General features: G+C 41.6%; 1 protein-coding gene across 3 annotated transcripts; it reads right to left on the bottom strand.

Annotated features, from left to right (window-relative positions):
• Nucleotides 1-298: 298 nt before the first annotated feature.
• Nucleotides 299-22113, bottom strand: ANKEF1 (ankyrin repeat and EF-hand domain containing 1). Of its 3 annotated transcripts, none has more exons than XM_064146117.1 (10): nucleotides 22043-22113; nucleotides 15712-16058; nucleotides 14407-14606; nucleotides 12892-13041; nucleotides 12073-12196; nucleotides 10098-10914; nucleotides 6411-6637; nucleotides 5042-5163; nucleotides 3590-3733; nucleotides 299-2587 (listed from the first exon to the last, which is right to left on the bottom strand). In XM_064146117.1, the coding sequence occupies exons 2-10, from the start codon at nucleotides 16055-16057 to the stop codon at nucleotides 2462-2464; spliced, it is 2256 nt and encodes a 751-aa protein (XP_064002187.1). In that variant the 5' UTR covers nucleotide 16058; nucleotides 22043-22113; the 3' UTR covers nucleotides 299-2461. The 3 variants fall into 3 exon arrangements, with proteins under 3 accessions (XP_064002187.1, XP_064002189.1, XP_064002190.1); XM_064146119.1 differs by having other exon boundaries at nucleotides 10542-10914; XM_064146120.1 differs by lacking the exons at nucleotides 14407-14606; nucleotides 22043-22113 and having other exon boundaries at nucleotides 15712-15796.
• Nucleotides 22114-22124: the final 11 nt, after the last annotated feature.

The following is a 22124-nucleotide window of genomic DNA, read 5'->3' as shown; positions in this document are numbered from 1 at the left end:
CCAACTCTTCGGGCAGCTGGCTACAGAGAAGACCAGGGAGCTATGGAGAAGGCAGCAGGCCAAAGGAGCACAAATATTTCTTTCTAGTCTGAGTACAGCTGAGGCACAACTCTTCCCTCTCTCTTTTTGGGACAATGTGTGAAGACTGTGAGAGTCTGCAGCCTGTTCTAACTAGGATGAAAGCACATAGATGATGCTCATAAGGATTTCCTATGGGAATGGAAAATAGTGCCCTTTAAGAACATTCTTTTCCAAGAAAAACAAAACAAACAAAACAAACCAAACAACAAAACACAGAACAGCAAAATCACCACAAAAAAAACCAAACCTCACAAAAAAATACCACCAAACCTGTTTCAAAGGTTACTCAGCAACTTTAACACTATTACTTTGTTATTTACAATCATCTGCAGCCAGCAAAAGTTTTTTGCTGTCAGCAGGCAAAGATGATGTGCTCATATTAAGAATTCCAAGACACCTGAAATTTGAAATGGTATCTTACTTGCCTCTGAAGTCTTCTTTATCCTGAACCATTAAAATGCTAAAAATACCAGGACATTTTCTCAGTGTAAGCAACTTGTCATAAAGTACTCATGCACAACCACAATCACACAAAAAATATGATCACAGAATCACAGTACTGGTATTTGCAAACAGTATCTCACTAGATATATCTGCTTGCTTTGCATTTCTCTTGGCTATCTACTAAGTATCACACTTCCATTTGGATGTGTATCTTGAGTTAAATAGGGATTGCTGCACGCAGCATCATGCAGGCAGAGACAGTGTCTTCAAGAACGTGAGCGCGCAGGTTTTCTCCAACAGCCGCTCTGCCTGTTCATACCCAGGCAAATCCAGGCATGGCAATGCTCTATCGCGCACATCAGCAAGGACAAAAGCTGGTTCTTATTACAAGAAATGATGAACCAGGAGGAAAGAACCCATTCTGGAGTTCAAGACTTACAGTTAGAAAGAGAAGAGTATGTTTGAAAAAAACCCCAAAGCTAGCAGTAGCTGTGCTCTTGAGCCAGACAGCTCTTAAATCTCACACAACATTAAAATGAATTTGAAGAATGGGTACTAGCAAACCAGAAGTTGATTCAATCAACAGTGTCTGTCTAAGTCAGTGTGTTCTCTTCTAAGGGACACACACATCACCACACCAGAGAATCAGGCTGTCCCAGGTTAGGGTGGATCCCTCCCCTGGGGAGAAATAAACTCACCACAGCACAGATTTTTTTTTTTAAACTCAGGGAAAGATGAAATTGTATTTCTTATCGTGTAAGTATAACAGTATAAAGAGAAATAAACTACTAGATTAAAAAATATAATAACTTTAAGGGAGATGGGGAAGGGGTCAAGTGGTGGTGAAGCAGCAAAAGCAGCAGCAGCCAAAACAGCAGCTGGGGAAGATAGCAGGCAGGCGCAGCTCAAGCAGCAGAAGCCAGCAAGGGGAAAGAACAAGCTGTGCTTCCAGACATAAAGCTCTTGACGCTTCAGTGAAATTGTATTAACTTATCTATTGTTGCCACTATATGGCCTACCCATGGAATGTTCACCTCTGCCCTATGTCTGAGCCAGAAAATCAGCTCAAACAGCCACACAGGCAGAGAACAGCATTGCTAGGAATCTCTATCCTATGCCAACAGTGATTAGCTGAGGTCCTGAAACACAAGGGATTTTAATCCCTTCTGCATTAGCTAACTAGACACTTCTCATAATCTATGTAAATATTTTTAAGTGTCCAAGGATAATGGGGCTGAGGGTTCCACAGGCTATTTACACCTTGTGCAGTACTTATGTGTCCTGTTTTCTCCTTTTTTCTGTAGTCTGTATGTTGTTGTATCCTGTGAAAGACAGCAAGTTTCAGCACACTTCCCTCTGCGTTTTGCTTCTTCAGATATATTTTATGGCATTCCCTCTCACTTCATGCCTCTCTCAGCTAAGTGTTGTTAGTATTTCCAGCCTCTGCTTACCCAAAAGTTATCACCTGTTACTGCCTTCTGGAAGCTCCAAATTAGACTCACCTTTGTGCTGCCAAGCAGAACCCATCTTAGGACCCACCCTGGTCCTAACACACAAATCTTCATATCTTTATACTTAATACCCTTTTAGTAGAAAGGGTAACACTTAGACCTCCCAGGAAGGAGCTCTATCTTGGGGTACAGAATAGCCTCAAAAGCTTTACCTTTACAATGCCAAAGGACATGTGTGTGTCACAACAGTGGCCATTCCCTGAAGTACACTTGAGCCCATTCCAAGACTTAGAATCACACAAGGAGGAACATTTCCCCATACTAAGCCCTTCACAAAAGACTCTGTGGAAGCAGCATAATCTAGAGGAAACACTTGATACAAATTTTTATCATCACAGAGATATATTGTTCCTGACAGAGAATCTGCCCTTTAAATCTGTGTCCCTTCAACGTATGTGCTCAATAGCTTCTGCCAGCTGGTGTGCTTATTCTGTACTTTTTCTATCAAAAGGCTTCACGGAGATTCCTGCATGGCCACCAAGAGTTAGGCGTTCATGCAGCAGCTCCTGCTTCCTTACGATCTCCTCTGTTGCGGCTTCAGGGCCCCAAACCTAGAAAATAAAGGTATCTGTAGTTAATTTGGATGCAAATTCTGCAACTGAAGGATTAAGGAGATATTATTAGCCAAACAGGTCTCTGTTCTAGCATCCCTTTATATACTGAGACACAGAATAAAACTAATAGGGCCTCCCAGCAATCTGTGTGTGTACAAACAGAGTATCTTCTTGTTGTCAGTTCAAATCTATAACATGCTGTGGGGTCAAATTAGGGATAATGTGGGAAAGAAGATCCTAAGATAATTATTTAGAATGACTGACTCGGGTTCAAGACCCTCAGAGTGTAAAACAGTAATTGGCTGTGGAGTCACAGGCAATGTAACCTTATTCTCCGAGATCATTGCAGAAACTAGTTTGGGGTTAGGGAAATGGTAAACAAACTCCAAACAAAACATATCAGTTAGCAATTGGATTCTTTTCCTTTGTAAGGAGGAAAAAAAAATTACTTCTCTGTGCTCATCTTTTTCTGTTTCTCTGTTATTTATGAATCAGTCTTAACAAGTCTCTAATAATAAAAAAAAGAAATCATCTATTTTCAATACTCTAACTCTAGGACATAAATATTTTGTGTACTTTGATCTATTTAGTTCAGTAACTCTGAGACGAATAATCATGTGACAACTAACTGAAAAGTCAAATTAGAAGTTGGTATTGGTCCCACACACAAGGGCTTCTATCCTTTGAGTGTAGGAATGTAAAAATCCACAGCATAAAACCAAGCCATGTTTGTTTTACTGCAGGTCAACTTTTAAAGCCTGTTAATAATTTGATTTTCATGATAATTTGTTTTGTATAAGTGTAAATATATAGATGAACTGTATACAAACTCACTAGTTTACCGTGGCTCTGTGGCAGTATCTCTAGCCTGTGTCACATTGTCTATAAGCTAGTTAGGTTGTGAGGTCATCCCATCAAATTATTCTGGTTTGTGATCTACAGCAAGGTCTACTTTTAAATCACCATGAAAACATGATTATGTTTTGCTGCCATACGTACTTTTCTGGGTTTGAATGTGATGTCATCCCTCTTGGTAGCACCACTGGTTATCAGAGAGTGCAGATAAATAACACTGTCCTTAAGAGAAGCTGTGGTCTTTTCAAGAATGAACTTCTCTACATCTGTCAGAAGAATCTTTGAAGGCTGAAAGAGAAGAAGTTACCAGTTACACAGAGGCATCTTCTGACACTTCTCTTGCTGTCTGTTTACTATGGGTGTATCTTTCTTAATCTTTTAGATTCTGTTTTTCTTAAAACTGATGTATTTTAATAACCAGAAACTTTTTAAAAAGTGGAGGATCAGTGACCTTCTTGGACACTAAAACATTAGCTGCAGTACAATCACTTAGTACCACTGGTGACCCCATTCTGAGCCAGGTGGTGAATAAATAAACGCTTAAAATTGTTGTCCTCCTGTATGCTAAAGTCCTAAACTATCCCTGACAATCAAAACACTTTTGAAAGGGGGAAAACAACATTTGACTACTGGGAAATATTTACTGTGCTGCCCAGGGCAAGGCTGCCAAAGGACACTTCCAGCCATGCACGTACAACTGCATTTTCTCTGTAAATAGTATCCTGGGTCTGAATAACAGGTACCACTGGTACACCAGCCCAAATAAGTAAAGCAGGATGTGGTCCCACAGGCTGAAGTTAGCTTGGGACCTGGGGCAATGAAGGTAGTCAAGGCTCCTGCGGGGTTCAGGAAAGGCATTCAGAAACACAATAGCCAAACACCAGTGTGGGATTTGAGAAACAGAGCTTGGGTCAACAGCAGAAGAGGAAGGATATGTTAAGAGGTGGGAAATGAGAAGTCAGCAAGCCTGCTGTCACCTCAATGAGTTCCTTTAGCAGAATAAAAAGACCTTTCTACTAATTCAAAAGGCCTTGGGTTTATCCTGTGAAGAACAGGTGCTCCCTTTAAGAAATTACAGTTAGCAGTCCTTCACTTGAGCTGCGTGGTCATAAATTTCAGGAGGATCAGGGAAAAGAAAAGGAAATATTTTTGTGTCCTGTAAATAATATAGGATATAATTCTTAAGTAGAACTGGGGAAGACATGAAGCTCATACAATTGGTAAGTCAAAATTTCAGCCGACAAACAAGGAGTCGCCATCCTGGAGGTGTTTAAGAAAAGACTGGATGAGGCACTTAGTGCCATAGTCTAGCTGATTGGATAGGGCTGGGTGCTAGGTTGGACTGGATGATCTTGGAGGTCTCTTCCAACCCGGTTGATTCTGTACTTCTATGATCTTGGAGGGTCTCTTCCAACCTGGTTGATTCTATGAGTCTATTCTATGATTCTAAGTATGAGTACTGGCAAGAACAAGTCCTAGGTTCTGAAAATACATGCAAAACTGTCTAATTTATCGCTTTAGAGAGACATGAATGGCAAGTAAAGAAGCACTCTACTAAATATTAACAACTCAATCCTGTGTTACCATCTCTCATACCTCTTTTACTTTCTCAGCATCTTTTTTCTCTGGTAATTGTGGCAAATTTTCCAGTTCATTTTGTAGCAGCTCAATTATTCTAGAATCTGCAAAGGCTTGAGCAATATCCAGGGCATTCTGTCCTGTATGTAAGAAAAAAAAAAGAAAAGGAAACAACAAACCCCATAACCTGTGTGAGCCATGAAAATGATCCTTGATAGTTGTTACTGCAACTGGATAATGACACAACACTCAACTGAATTTCATTTGGCCTCTGTTTCGTTAACCATTTGGTGTGCCAGCAGCATGCCTGACACCAGCATAAGGGCTGGCAGTTATCAGCACTACTTGCAGAAATAAGGGCTTGGAGAAACAAACACTGAAACCAAATGTTGCAGGAGTGCACGGAGTGGTTGCTTTGCTCTTAATGTCCTGACATTTGCAGCTTAATATACTGGTCCCGCTGGGTGTAATTCTGATTTTTAAGAGCTGACAGCATATAGCACTAGGAGATGGCTGGCACAGTACAAGGTTAGGAATGCAGACCGAGTTATTGTAAGTAGCTGCCTCTTACAGTGCTTGCTCTGTGCCTTGCAGGAAAGCCCAGTGGCTTAACCAATGCTGAACACCTTCAGTGCCTAAAAAGGAAAAATTCCCCTGGATCTTGAGATGAGACACTATAGCTGTAAACTAGTTGTGAGATAAAACTGCCATGTGAATTGGAACACCACATGATAACAGAAAAGCAAAACACATCACTCCTACAAGCAGGACTTCACCTACTAGGCATTTTGGGAAGGAAAGTCTTACTGCATAGCAATAATGTTTTCTATGTTTGAGCAAGGGCTTCAAATGTAATGTTACTGTTTACTCCAAATATAGAGGAAACAGAATTGAATGAGGGATCAGCTGTGAGGAGGTAACACCTCAGCATCAGTTTCTTTTCCTGTTAAGTTTTTTTCCTGTGTGCCAAGCAGCAAATTTTTTAACCAGTGCCTCCTGTGCACAAAACCAAGTGATTTAAGTGGATGGCAGTGTACACATCGGCCACAACTAAAATCTAATTTTTCATCAAATAATATTAATAACAAGATTTATATATATTTTTTAAGCCACTCACAATTCTGTATATATCTTGTGAGGAATGAGTCTCCTTAATCTTGTAATTAATCATGTTAGTTTCTTTTCTAGATGCATAAAACCCAAGAAAGCTGAATATTTACAATAGTTAACTCCATACGGTGTAAAACTAATTGCACCTAACTCACACTTTCATCCTGATTCTGATAGCAATCATAAGTTCAGAACAGTTTTTGAAGTATTCCAGCAACCTGGAGGGTTTTAATAAAACCAGTAGGAAAAAGGCCTTTTGGTAGACGTTGATACTTACCATTGCTGTTGACCACTTGGATGTCAGCACCTGCACTGATTAGAAAATAGACTATATCCAATCTGCAGATTTCGATGGCTCTCATTAGTGGGGTTGCATTGCCTGCTGCAGGTGCATCCACAGCTGCTCCAGCCTTTACTAACAGTTCAGCAATATCTAAGTGTCCATTGTAGCAAGCATGGTGGAGGGGAGTCCACATGAAATTGTCTGTTGCATTTACTTCAGCCCTACAAAAGAATAAGAGAAGTTATGCCAGATGCTAATAGATACTCTGCCATCCACATCTCTAAGTGCAACCAATGTTAGCTGCCCGCTGCAATGGCATATTCAGCGTGTTTTCATATGGCTACTGCTACTCTGAAACCATGATACATAGCTCATTGCAAATATTAGCTGTAAGAATGCGTCTCAGTGGTTATCATATCCCTCATGATGGCCTCACCTACAAGGTGTCTTCTATGTGGAGTGTGGGTCAGGTGAGAAGAACCCACCTCAAGTTGCACCAGGGAAGGTTTAGGTTGAATATTCCTGGAGGGATTTAAAAGATGTGCTGCTAAGAGACATTGTTTAATGGTGGTCTTGGCAGTGGTAGGTTAAGAGTTGGACTCGCTCTTAAAAGTCTTTTCCAACCTCTTAGAAGTCTTTTCCAACCTAAATGGTTCTGTGAAAAGTTTTCAAAGATATAGGGGGAAATGGACAATCAAACAGCTTATTCTTCCAGCAGGAACAGGGAGGTACTCAGCAGTGGTGAGGCCACACCTTTAGTATTGTGTTCAGTTCTGGGCCACTCACTCTAGGAAGGATATCAAGTTGGTGGAGCATCTCCAGAGAAGGTTAACAAGGCTCATGAAGGGCCTGGAGCACATGGCCTCTGAGGAGCATCTGAAAGAGCTGGAGTTGTTTAGTCTGGAGAAGGAGATGCTGAAAGGAGACTTTATCTCTCACATACAACTACCAGAATGGGGGTTGGAGTGAGGAGAGGGCCAGTCTCTTCCTCACGGCAAGCAACAGGACTAGAGGAAATGGTTACAAGCTGCATGTGGGGAGGTTTAGGCTGGATGTTAGGAAGTATTTCTTCACAGAAAGGGTTATCAAATATTGGAATGGTCTGCCCAGGGCAGTGGTGCAGGAGTTCAAGCAGTGTGCAGACCTGATGCTTAGGGACATGGTTTTGTGCTGGGAAAGGTTGGACTTGATGATCTTTGAGGTCTCTTCCAATCAGATATAGTCTGTGATTCTGTGGTGTTTGCACTCCAGCTTGACTAAGATGACAAAATGCAGACTTGGGAACAGAAAACAGAATGCTTCTGGGAAAAGAACAGATGCTCTGAAACACTTGGCAAAATTGCCTATTGTCCAATTTGCAAATGCATTAGAGAAGGTCTGCCTTAGAAACATCTAAGCAGCCACTGTGCCACTGAGGTAGACCTGTTTCTTCTCCCAGGTTAAAACTGGCATGTACTGGGGATGCAAGCCTCTGTTGGCAGGAGATATTTGCAATGTGCTGCCTCTGGATGAAACTTACAGAGAAAAGCATGATCAGCCCTTTAGCAGCTGGCTACCTTGTGAGCTTTTGGGCTGGGGTCATGCAAAAGCAAGGCTTGGGGAATGAAAGCCACTGACACACATTAATGGTGTTAAAGGGAAGAAATCAGGTACAAAGAAAGCACAGTCCATGAGCATGCCCAGATCTGCAACCTCCCACCAGTGCCATAAGTGGGTTCAGAAGGGATCAAAACCTTATGAGGAGAATCTTGAGTACCCAGAGTCAATTATCTGCATGCTATTTATGACAGCCTAAAGATCCTGCAATGTCTTGAAATTAGGGTTATTGTCCTATTTAATCTAGGGACAAAGGGCTGATGTTTTCCCAAAAAGACACGGAAAAGGAATTAAAATTATGAAGGAAGCTGCTTCCAGGGACAGTGTTTTTGCTCTTCAGGTCAGATGGCTAAAATTTAACTTGAGATCAAGAGAGAAGATTTATCTGTTCTTCTTGTTTAAATATTTGTGTTTGTTTGGTTTTTTTTTAAGAATTATACCTTTGGTTAAGATTTTATAACTGTAAATTCTCCTGACCTACCAGTTTTACCTTTGTTATCTTTCAGTTACTTAGCCATTATGGTTTATTCATACAGATTTAATTTTCTTTATATTTCTCATTAAAATAAGCTATTCCAGTTATTCCACTTTTGCTGTGAACCAAGCCTTCATGCCTGTCTGCCTCTGAATCCTTCTTGCTAATTACATTCTATCAGTAACAAATCAATCAAAGGGAACAGAGGGCACATTTAAAAAAACATTCATCATTTTCTCTTGAACAAGTATTGAATTTGCCTTTAGCCCCAAATTAATGTACTTCCGAGTCTTTCAAGAACAAGATTGAAAGTAGCTACCATCAAGTTATGTTTAAACTTCAGCATTTGCTATAGCTCTAGATAAATGCTTTGTTTTCTATTAAAAATGAATTTGTGTTACCACACTGAAAAGGTTATACTGTAACAGGTATTTGAACTCACAAGCCAAACTGAAAGCATTTCAAAGTTCACTCTGTTGAAAGATGCAAAGCCAAACACTGTACTAATAACTCCTCTCTACTTCCTGATTTCTGTCAATTTAAACATCTCAAAATTGGTACTATTTGTTAAAACTATACTTCTAGGTCCTAAATATAGTACATGACTCAAGTGCTGCCTAGTGAGACTTGATGAAAGCAGCAGAGATTAACTTGCTTTGCCAACTCTTGCATCCTTATCTCTGGACGACCTGAATATACACATTTACACAACTTCCCCTGTGCTCCAGGAACGTCAGTGTAATTACCAGGGTGTGTAAAGATTCATGTGTTGTTAAGTCTTTGCAGGAAGTGAAGCAATGGCTACAGCCAGTTATCCTGAGAAAGGGATGTTAAAACGAATTTTAGCTATAGGTAGAACAAAGCTAATCCAAAGGCTTTAGAAAAATCTTCATTTAAGTGCTTATGTTAATGAGTGGAGGACTACAGCAGTCAAAGAGAAAAGAAAAGACTGCTGTTACGTAAGTACGACTGAACCTTACATTGGTTTCATTTTTAAGCTGTCACTGAGATTTTCCACAAGTGTCTGCAAGCTATAAAATTGCTGAAGCAGTTCTAAAATGAGGAACAGACTACACAGTAGCACGTGCTTCTGTTGTAAATCCTGCTGCCTCAGCCAGCTGAGGCTGAGGAGGAAAGTCATTATAAGGCTTATCCCCCTAAATCATTTGAATGCAAAGGCCCTGGCATGTGGAACAGGGAAGTAAAGGATTGCCTTGATGATTTCATGCAAATCACTTGAGCCAGATTTCCCCAAAATCATTTATCTTGTTTTAAGAGTTATTTTTTTGAGACATTGGCACGAACTAACTGCAGGTCCAATAGACTAGTTTTGTAGGCACTCTGCTTCTGACCAGAATATTAATAGCCTAGGTACTAAAAATGTCAGGCCTAGAAAATTTACCTCCTGGATGTTTCCATTTTCCTGCTACTAAAACGTGAAAATAATAAACTAACCTTCTAATTCAGGAACTTATGGAACTAACTTTAATACCAAATATTATGCACATCATGGTCTGCTGCTTCCAAGTATTTAATGGGAATGTATGTTTTTGAAAGCCCTTCCAAAGCATCAATTAAAAAAATTCTCTAATTCTCTGAAAAGATCTTACCCCTTTTCCAGAAGATACTGCACAATTTCTCTGTTCCCACTTGCACATGCAGCCATCAAAGGTGTTTTGTAATATTTATCTTTTATGTCTACTGGCACACCCTCCTCAAATGCTTTCTGTAGAGACAGGATGTCTCCTGCTCTAACGAGGTAGTTAATATTCATGTACATTTTCCTTGGCTCATCTATGTACCACGCACGGTCATCATGCACAGGATGTACAGATGGGTGGTCTTGGTTAAAATGGTAGCTATCAGCAGTGTCCTGAACAGCCTCAATCATGTACACTGGGAAGCCATCTTCCCTACGTGGACATGTGCTTTCTGGAACAACACAAATGGGCAAGGCAGTGCCTTTTTTGCCTCTTTGTTTCTTCCCTTTCTTCTTCTTCTTCCCTTTGGGAGCAAAGGCCGTTATAAGACAGCTTTTCTGCAGGTAGACAGACCCTTTGAAGAATTTGTCAACTTCAATTCCCTCAGGGTGAGAACTTTCATGCATTTCAGCAACGGTTTCTATTTGTTCAACGTCCACAAAGGCACAATTCTTCTGGATAACTGCTATAAAATCCTCTTTAGTTACTGTCCCATCTCCCTGGTCGACAGCCTCAAATGCCTTGCGGAGGGCAGCCTGGTGCTCTAAGGACCAGTCATAGAGCCTCATTGCCCAGCGTGGGTTGTCCTCTTTAGCTTCAGGCTTGGACTGCTTTTTAAAGGCATTTTCAATTTTACGCAATTCTGCTGCTGCTGCTTTAAAACCACCTTCCTTGGCAACAGCTCTTGGCGTCTTTGTTAACAAGTTCTTCCATGTAGGATCACAGCCTAAAAATAGAAACACAATTATCATCAGCAGCATCATCAGCATCAAATCATCATAGTATTGTACACTGATAATGCAGTGGAACTCCCAGTTACATAACCTAAGACACTTGCAATATACATGCCAGTAATTGTCACAAGTTGACAGCTTTACACTGCCTTATCTATAAGCAGCAATAGGAAATGGAACTGAACCTTTGATCCTAGACTGGAAGGTTAGCCACATTGTCTATATTTGACTCTCAGAGGAAGGTTCATTGGGCAATCTATGCTCCTCTTATCTGTCCATTCATTAATATGTACAGACATGCAGAAGTTCAGTGAAAAGTTTTCATTTTTACTTAAAGCAGTGGGCAAAGTTAAGGAGAAACAGAGTAAGATTAAAATATCACTCCATTTTCTATACCCTAACTTTGCAATCTGGCAATGCACCACTAGCTACATGCTTGAATCATAAGCACAGAACACAGGATTTTGCATGGTCCTTTTGAATCAGAGGTTCAAGTGCCATAATCACTTGATTAAGGTAGTGATCATAGCTGCTTTGGAATAGGCTTCAGTGCCCAGGGGCTCCAAGTTTTCTTTACAGCTACACTGAGATAATCTGATCAAATCATAGAATGGTTTGTGCTGGAAGGAATCTTTTAAAATTCCAACCCCCCTGTAGCACGCAGGGACATCTTCACCTGGATCAGGTCACTCAGAGCCCCATCTAACCTGACCTTGAATGTTTCTAGGGATGGAGTTTCTACCTCTCTGGCCAATTTGTGCAAGTGTCTCACCAGCCTCATTGTAAAAAAAATGTCTTCCTTGTATCTACTGTGAATCTCCCTTCTTAGTTTAAATTCTTTAAAAATCATTAGCAAACAAATAAGTCACATATCAGTGCAACCTTCTACAAACAACTAACAACACAATCCCTTAATACAGCCAGATTGTAACTTACACAAACTCAACGATATTTCTGCTTCTCTCTTAGAAAAAAGTTTTATCTCATCTTAGCCAGTTCAGTAGAACTAAATCTTAATAGCTTCTGTTAGGCACTTCTTAATGAGCACTACATTTGTCATATGATATGTCATAGAGTCAAATCCTCTATAAATGCCAAGTGAAATCTTTCCTTCAGCAGAAGAAGGGCAAAGTAACTTATTTGTAACGTACCTCTTTGTCCTATAAACTTGCAGCAGTTTGCAAATCCTCCCTCTGCAGCATAATGAAGTGGCGTGTTACCATTCATAGCAATCAGTCCCAAGTCTCCATTATAAGCTGAAATTATCTGCAGAATCTAGAAAAACAAAGGCAGTACCACCCCAAATCTTCTCTTTCCTCAGATGGGGAAGTGTGAGAATGATTTACAAATAAACATCAATATCATATATTCTCAGTTTATATAGTGAATTTCTCCCCCATATTCAACTCACTGATGCATGCATAACATTCACATTTTCTGTAGTACCGTGCTTACTGAAGTCAGGAAAAAGAAACCTTGTTCAGTTGTAGACACCAAAGAAAGTCTTCATTCCTGTCAGCCTGCTGCATGCCACCAACTTGAAGTAGCTCTGACATTGTATGCACAATGAAAGCTGCATAATCTTATATGTATGTAGAAGATGGAAGATAAGGAAGCTGTTTGCATCTGCCCTTATTAGGGCAGTGTTCCATCCAAGTTACGCCACTGTGACATGCTGCACATTGACAAGTTCTCCAACAGAGCTGTTCACACCAGCCAGCCACACCAGCACATATGCTCAGAGGTACCTTGGCAAAAAAGGCTTTGCAATTGTGAGAGAATCTAGCACTGATAGATTCCCTTTGATATACCTAGAAAGCTGTTCTTGACTGCTATCATTATGCTTTGATGAGCTGAGGTAATGGACTCAAAAACTCAACCCAAACCACCCAACTCCAAACAAACAAAGAAAAAACACTCCAGGTTTGGCTGCAAACACCAATGCTTTAACCTCAACACTGAGATGATACCTCAAAAAAGCCTCCTTTGGCAGCAAAATGTGCAGCACTGTGTCTTTCAAGATCAAACAGATTAACATCAACTCCTCTCTCAAGCAGCCCACGCACCAGCTCAAGAACACCTTCTCTTGCAGCTTCCATTAGGGCTGTGCGGCCTGTAGCCTGCAAGGCAGCAAAAAAACTATTCAGAGTTTGATTTGAATGCTAATTCATCTTCAAACAGTATTATCTGAGTGTTGCCAGGTGGCATAAAACTGAAGGTCTTCTTTTTAGGTATTACCAAGAAAAAGGAGACAAGTTTAATGTTTCAAAGGCACTTGAAGATAAGCTTTAAGAATCTAGTCACAATGCTGCTAAAAGATGAGTAGCCAAATCCTCTCCACCCAAATACATTAGTAACTTGAGTCCCCTCAAACCAATTCCTTAGCTAAGGAATTATTTATTTGTGTGCATGCTGCCACGCACATTTACAAAATGTAACACAAAATGCCAATTCTTTCATGCAGGAGCATAAGGAGGAGTGCTAGGAGAAGGCAGAGCAACTGGGGAATTTCACTACCATTCTGTGAGGAAAATTCAGTCTAGTACATTAATGTTATGTCTTTTTCTGGGTAATAGTGTATCTTTGTGATTAGCAGTGCCTATTTTCTTTATAAAGGCTGACTTTGGTAGACCTATTCCCAAGAATAGAGCACATCTTGGGCTTGTTGGCCCACAGTATCACTTAAAGTACCCTTTTTCCTACTCCCCAAGAGGGCAGAGAGAACAATAAGCTGTGGATGTTGTTCTGCTGAACCATACTTTCTTGCTTGATACCTTTCTCTAGACCTAGCAAAAGATTTCCATTATGTGACCAGGTATGTACCCATTATAGTACCTCAAAAATGCAGTTTTCTCATATTGCAGGTGCAATGAGTGCATGAACAGACACACACACAAGAGGATGGGATTAGGATGTCCAAACGTGGAGTTTGCTATAGCTGCAAACTAGGAAGAATGCAGCAAAACTAGGACAAAAGCTGCAGGTAGCTTTAAGGGCAAAACATGAAGTCCTTGACTTGATTAACAGCACAGAGCTTCCATTCCTCAGGTCTTTGTTAAAGAAGTAAATAAATTATAAAGGCATTCAAAGAGAAAAATAATTTCTTATGCCTCACCCTTGCCTTGATTTTCCTTGCTGGACTCACCTTTTAGTGAATAGTATTTCAACCCTGAAAAAACTAGGATGCACCTAGGAAAAGTACAAATAAGCATTGCTCCACTGAACTGCACTCAACTGCAACTTCAAAGAGCTGGCCCAGTTACACCTGGCTTGTAAAATATGTGCACTTTAATCTACAAAAACCTGAATCATGATACCTGGTTCAAGCAGAAGGCTTTGCTCCTGCAAAAAAACCAGGTGGTACAGAAGAGGGGGAAAGGCATGGCCACAGAGTTAAGTACTTGTTCATGTGAAACATGTCATATACTCTAGTTGCCTAGTAACTATTCTATAGTCTCGTTTCTTAGTTACAGAAATATTCATACTGGGTTTCTCGCATTGGGATTTGCTCCTCTTTCCAAGAAATTCAGACATATTTCTTTAATTTCGTGAGCTTCTTCACAAGCTTGTAGAAACACAGGCTTCCCATCAGCAGCACAGTTGTTAGCATCTGCACCATTATCCAAAGCAATCTGTGTGCAGTGGTAGTGCCGCCTTGTAGGTAAAAGGCAGTAAAACAAAATACCTGCAAAGAAAACCAGCAGGAGTTATGGGCCAACACTCAATTATTAAAAAGATTACTTGTTAAGTTGCTTATGTGGAAAATAAGTTCACCATGAGCCAGCAGTGTGACCTTGCAGCCAAGAAGGCTAGTGGTGTATTGCGGGTGCATTAAGAAGAGTGTGGCCAGCAGGTTGAGGGAGGTTCTCCTCTTCCCCCTTTACTCTGCCCTAGTGAGGCCACATCTGGAGTACTGGGCTCAGTTCTGGGCTTCCCAGTTCAAGAGAAACAAGGAAATACTGGAGAGAGTCCACTGAAGTGCTACAAAGATGATGAGGAGACTAGAAAACCTCTCTTAAGAGGAAAGGCTGAAAGACTTGGGGCTAGCCTGGATAAGAGAAGACTGAGAATCTTATCAATACTTATAAATATATAAAAGGCAGGGATTCAGAGGATGGGGCCAGATTCTTTACTGTGGTGCCCACTGATGGGACTGGGACAATGGGCACAAACTGGAACACAGCATGTTCTGTCTGAACATCAGGGAAAACGTATTTCCTGCAAGGGTGAAAGCAGTGGAACAGGCTGCCCAGAGAAGTTGTAGGCTCTCCTTACCCAGAAAGATTCAAAACCTGCCTAGACACGATACAGGGCAAAATGCTCTGGGTAACCCTGCTTTAACAGTGGGAGTTGGACTATATGTTCTCCAGTAATACCTTCTAATCCTTTCCATTCTGTGATTAGGCTGTAAGCTTCACAGCTGAATGGGTAGAGACCAGTTAACTTCTCCTGGGGTATATACATGCAAAACAACTTCTAAGTTAGAGCTTTTGAACTCTGGGACCAAACCAGCATTTGATACGTGACAGGTCATGGGAGGAACATGGTTCTCAATTGCAATTTACCTTTCAGCTGTCTACTGGATGGACCTATGATTTAAAAGTTTAGACATTTCAGGGAGAGTCTTTTTCATCCAAACTCTTATGGCAAATAGCTTCTGTTGAGATATAAGGATCACACTCAAAAACTGTTGTTCTCTACAAATTGGACATAACTTAGGCAATAAGTGTGTAATACAATAAACAGGTCATTCTATAGCATTTCTGGTTTGATACAGTTCTTTTACTTACCTTTCCCTTCATTATCCACAGCAGTCATATCTGCTTTAGCTTCTGCTAGTATATCCAAAACCAACTCATGGCCTAGCTCAGCTGCCTTCATTGCTGGAGTACATCCCATTTTGTCCTGGACATTTGGATGAGCTCCCTGTTCCAGCAAGAACCTGCACATATCAGTGTCATTTTCAATGCAAGCCAAATGAAGGGCACTACATCCTTCCATGGGATCTGTGGCATTAATGAGATTGGGCAATCCATTCTGGACCAGCTTTTGTATTTGCTTCTTGTCTTTCTGATGAACGCACTGAAGAAGTTTGTAGATCTGTAAGTTTAGAAGTCTGTTATCTACCGGTAACATCCTGGAATGAGAAAAGAAGGCTTTTTTCAGGAAAGCAATTTCTGCATGCAGAGAAAAGAAAACACACAAGCTGAGAGATGAGATTGTAATTGCATGCCAGCAAGAACAGGAATCAAATTCTGGTCAAGGCATGAAAATATCCACTTCAACTTGTCAGCACACTAAACTTCGAATGAATGTGTCTAATTTGGTATGTACAACTCTACAGGCACTATACAAACACATCATATCACCCTGCAAAATTGTTCTTTCTAGTCTTCAAACTGTTCTGAAGGAGTCTCATTCAAGACAAAAATTCAGAAACTGTAAGGTAACTGCTATCTGTTCACAGAACTGTTGTAATCTACCTTTACTTGGAAGCCTAAGGGGAGGTGATCATCTGCCATTTTACTAACTCAAAGAGAAAAAAAAAATAATCACAAGTCACAGTGTCCCTGCACTTGCTGAAACATGAAATAAATAGTGCCATCAACTCGTCACTACCCAAGCACCTTCTGCATTTTGGTAGCAAATACATGAACTTCTCTCTGGGCTATGGACATAAAGGAATAAATCTCATTCCTCTGCAGCAAAACCCTTGGGGGAAAAAAGGTGCAGACAGCAGGGCACTGGCCTGGAAAAGCTTCCCTAGGTGATGTAATGTATGCTTCTGGAGAAAAGTTCAGTGCAGAAAACCAGCTTTGCCTCAAGCCCAAATTTTGTTTTTTTGTTTTTTTTTTTTGTTTTTTTTTTTAGCATTTGCAGCCTCTTTTAGTCTCAGCATTTCTGGATGGAGGGCCAAGCACAGGTCAGATGTTAATTAAGACTATTTCTGAAGCTTGCTTAAGTGGATGGGAAGCCTTCTATCAGCTTTAGCAAGCCTTGGGTCAGCCTGTCCTTCAACAGTAGTGTGCACATAGGACACAGCAGAAAATTGTGGAGGAACAGCATCCTGCTAGGGAATACTTGGGGTTTATGGGGTGCTTCTTTACTAGCAATATAGCCTGTAAATGGGACCACTCAGCAATCTGCCAGGCTTCTGCTGTGTGCTTTGTGGATGTCCAGGAAAAAGTGAGTTTTAAGAGAGAGATGTGGAAGGATGTACAATCCCAACAGACTTTTTAAGGCAACATCTCCCATTCTGGAAAAGGAATCTGAGATAAGACTGCAGGAAAAGTAGAGGAAAAAAAGGCATGAAGACTAATCCTGTTGGGAATTGATAGAGTGGTAATTCTTGTACCACAGGTACAACATTCCAGTTATTGTTTCTTCAACTACCATCTTTCATTTCTTTTGAAGTTCTGTGGCCTGCTCATTCCAGTGCCTGACCACTCTGTCCATGAAAAACTCTTTCCTAATGTCCAATTTAAACCTACCCAGCCTCAGCTTGAAGCCATTCCCTGTTGTTCTGTCTCCAATTGCCTGTGAGAAGAGACCAGCAGCAGCCCCTCCACACTGTCCCTTCAGGTAGTTGTAGCCAGCAATGAGGTCTCCTCTCAGCCTCCTCTTACTCAAACTAACCATCCCCAGCTCCCTCAGTCGATCCTCATAAGACTTATTCTCTAGGCCCTTCACCAGCTTTGTTGCCCTCCTCTGGACCTGCTCCAGCACCTCCACATCTCTCTTGTACTGCAGTGCCCAAAACTGAACACAATATTCGAGGTGTGGCCTCATCAAAGCCAAGTACAAGGGGACAATCACCTCCCTGCTCTTGCTGTCCATGGCATTTTTAATACAAGCCAGGATGCCATTGGCCTTCTTGGACACCTGGGCACACTACTGGCTCATATTCAGCTGCCTGTCTATTACAACCCCCAGATCCCTTTCTGCCAGGCAGCTCTCCAGCCACACTGCCCCAAGCCTGTGCCATTCCTTGGGGTTGTTGTGACCCAAGTGCGGGACCTGGCATTTGGCCTTGCTGAAACTCATCCCACCAATGTTGGCCCATTGATCTGGCCTAAGTCCCTCTGAAGAGCCTCTCTACCCTCATTCAAATCAACACTGCCACCTAACTTGGTATCATCTGCAAGCTTACTGATGACACTCTCTCTGTCTGAATCAGGGTCATCAATCAAGATGTTAAAAAGAAGTGGTCCCATCACAGATCCCACTAGTGGGGACTGTTCCTCCCATTAGGAGGAACACCACTAGTGACCAGCTGCCAACTGGATTTAACTCCATTGACTACTACTCCCTGGGTCCTCCTGTCCAGCCAGTGCTTTATCCAGGAGATATGTTGCAAAATGTTCATGCTTTACTAGTAAAGTTGTTACTGTAACAGTTTTTGCCAGCTCTAGATAATGTTTTATTGGAATAGTGTTGATACTAGAAGTTGCTCAGTTGCAGAAGTGTTTCAGAGAGCCTTTCTCTTTGCAGTGAAACCTGGTCAGAATAGTTCAGCTGCTCCCACAGTTTGAGGGTTTTCTCTCATTTCAACATGACATTCCTTAAATGCTAAATTCTTTTCTGTGCAGATCTTTCACAACCTTCATTCTGTTCATAAGCAAAGTATACTCTTATATTGAACAATTATTAAGTAGCAACAACTTAAATCTGTTGCCAGTGGTTTATTTTCAACCCTATTATGTTGTGCTTCTTGTGATATGTTGTCCTGTGAAAGGGCATAAATACAGGGATTTTTTCTCTACTGACAGGGATTACTACTATCGCAGCACTCTAGTTATAAAGTTTAGTGTTGAGAAATCAGGCTCCTTCTGGGTAATGCCATGGTAGAAGTGAAAACTAGAGTTCCCTGTGGAGTCCAGCTTTCAGAGTCTGAAACATTAGGAAGTAATTTCTGGGCAAATCCTCTGTAGAAGCAGTTTCTCCCACCTTTTGAATGCAGGGAAGAAATGGTGTAAGCTTCTCAGCAATTGTGATGAGGACCAGCAAGAAGCCACTCCAGGAAAGGCTCTTAGAGTACTTATATCACTAAAACTCAGCAAAAGAAATGTTTTTGAAGATATTTAGATGGATCTGACAAACTTAAATATTCTGTCATAGTCTTGTTCCATTTCTCATTACCTTGCAGCAGCAAGGAACTTGTGTTTGCTTCCAAAAACTGGATCCTTTCTTCCCATTGTTATTCATTACTTGCACCTGGATTTTGCACAGTGTTTTCTTGGGAACTCATGCAGGATCAAAACTTGCCTTCCCTTCTCCTCCCTGAAGCTGCGAACACTGAAGAAACTACATTCCTCATGGAAATAGATTAATGATGCTACAGAACATGAGCTGCATTGCAGTTAGTAAAAATCTGTTAGTAACGTTCAATGGAAGCAAAAAATGACTTAATATTCAATGCATATGGATTTGGACTTATTTTATGGATTATCTTTGAGATTCAAAACAGTGCTTGCGCTTCAGAACAGTCTGTGTGCTTCAGCAACAATGTCTGCACAAGAGCTTGAGCTCTCCCACGAACATTGTTGCTGAAGCACACGCATTTCAAGAATAAGTGCATCCCAGAATGCCATGTTTTTCAGTGGTTAAGACAACACACTTGCAAAACAAGTCTGAAATCGAAGTGAAGTAAGTATATGATCAGATATTATTTGCTCTCTACAACCTTTCTCCCGTTCAGGACCTGAGACTGACAGGACATCCTACTGTACGCTTACCTGTTTGCTCGCAGCATAAAGTATTACACTCCATTACAATTTCATCCCCAGTTCAGCCTGCTCATTTGTGATGCTTTTGAGGTGCTTATCATGGCATTCTTTTAATACTTCACATGCAGTAACAAAATTATTTCCATAAACAGTGAGTGAAATTATTTTCCTCACAATGTTGGTGCTGCTATCTCAATTCAACCACCAGTGAGGTCCTACCAAGTTTAAAGTCTTTGCTTCAAAGCACTAAGAACCAACAATTCATGGGAAAACAACCACATCTTATCTGCCACAGTTAGTATTTCTTTGCAGTATTCCTTGAAAGTGATTGGATCAAGTTTTATTAGAAGCTCCTACAGTAACAGAGTCAATGTAAAACAGAAAACTCTACCCAGATTTGGGTAAAGTTACAAACAACTGAAACAGGTTTCTATAATGAAAATGTAACGGCAGCATCCTGCAATTTTTCATTAAATAAATGCTATCAACTATACTTCACAGAGGATTTAACCTGCAAGGGATTTTTTAATGGAAAATAAGTTAATGTGGCTGTGAGGTAGCCATACCCTGGGGAGGTCTTCATGAAGCTATAGTCATAAATCCCAAGCTTGTAATATCTGCTTAGTACCATTTTTTTGTTGACAAACATCAACAGAATTGCTACCTTCATCCTGCCAGCTTGCACCATCATTTTGGTTGAGAGTATGAATTCATTTCAAATTCAGATCAATCCTTTCCCTGGTACACTTGGTATTAAGACAATTGTTTTAACCAGATTCTTGTTTTCTCACAAAGCTTTCCAAGGTGTGATTGAGGCACACTGGTAGAGAGAAAAGGTCTGGTGGCCAGCAGTCTCACTTGCTGACTCTTGGTTGAAGCCTGGCACCCACTGTTGCTAGAAGCACTTATTACTTCTTTCTGAAAGTTTTCAGCATGTCTCAGTTTCAGTATTTCAAGTTAAAAACATCCCTTTAATTATCACTATTCATGAAGCAGTAAACAAAATTTTCATGTGTTTTATCTTTAATGAGAGAAAATAGCTTAGCACCTTCTAAATTTAATCTGCTTGCATGCTGGCCATAGAGATAAGCATGATCCCTGTGTGCTGGTATAAAAGAAACCAATATGGCAACAGTGCCGCACTGTATTTACAGCCTTATAAAAATAATAGCACTGGATTTCAGGCTGTGACTGTTTCATACCCTCCCAAAGCTGAATCCCAGTATACTGAGTAGCCTATAATGCTGGATCATCTCTTTTTGAAGTTAATTCTCAAGAAATGTTTTGCCTTGGGCTGAGGCATAGCTCAGCACTGAACAATGGTTGTGTATCTGTACTCTGTGTCAGAATTGAGCAGGTTTCCATCTCATGTTGAGACAGCCCAAAGAAAATGGGTCCAGTCCTGAACATTGCAAAGAAAATTCTTTTGTCTTTAGCTTGCCTTGCAATTTCTAGTCACTTTAGTGTTCGTGCAAACTGGAATGGAATCCAAGTGGCCAGCAGCAGATAGCCCTAGGGACAGCCAGCACCTGGCCATCAGGTGTATGAGCAATAGCTGGTGGGGACAGGGGCTGGGAGGAGGCTGCTCCTCAGCTGGGAGGAGAGCTTGGGTTCCCTGCAAGCCCCTAGACTGTTGGGGAGTTGATGAAAGGTGAGCTACTGCATCCAGGAGCAAGGAACCATTTCCATTGCCTCTGAAGTGCTGAGAAGGCAGGTAAGGAATAAATCTGGTGTTCATAGAATGGTTTGGGTGGGAAGGGGCCTTTAAAGGTCACTTAGTCCAACCTGTCCTGCAGTGAGCAGGGACATCTTCAGCTGCATCGGGCTGCTCAGAGCCCCATCCACCCTGACCCGGGATGTTTCCAGAGATGGGGCTGCTACCAGTTCTCTGGGCAGCCTGGGCCAGTGCTTCTCCACTATCGCTATAAAAAATTTCTTCCTTGTATCTAATCCAAATCTTCCCTCTTTTATTTTAAATTCATCCTCTCTTGTCCCGTCGCTGTGTCAGTTGATTTTTCTTGGGCTGCACCTCAGAGGAACGGGTGGCCTGTACAGGAGACCAGTTTCAGTCGGAGCAAAACTGCTGGGAAAGGCACACGTTGAAGAACTGGTGCTGACCCGCCCTGCATTTACGTGGTAAGGACTTGCTCGTCCGACCGTGCAGAAAGGGAGGGTGGGGGGAGGGGGTGCTGATGTCTACCGTGCAGTATTTACGTTCGGAATCAGAAGCACAGCAGCTCTGCGGCGCCGCTCCTGCTGTGCCCCCTCCCCTCACCAACCGCCATCTCTACCCCGAAACCTCCGCAGCAGCTGGCGAGGGCCGCCTCTCCCGGCCTCCCTGGCACCGGCCGGCCCGGCGGGCTGCGGCTGCCCACCACGGCCACTAGGCACTCACCTGGCGAAGCACGGCCCCGGGAGAGCCCCGCTGCCGCAGCGCCGCCCGCAGCCGCGCCCGCCATTGTCGCCGCCGTCTCCTC

Source organism: Pogoniulus pusillus, chromosome 7 (genome assembly GCF_015220805.1).
Source record: "Pogoniulus pusillus isolate bPogPus1 chromosome 7, bPogPus1.pri, whole genome shotgun sequence".
NCBI classification, from domain to species: Eukaryota; Metazoa; Chordata; class Aves; order Piciformes; family Lybiidae; genus Pogoniulus; species Pogoniulus pusillus.
The sequence above is the reverse complement of the archived record's forward strand: the minus strand, read 5'-3'. Positions and strand labels throughout refer to the sequence as shown.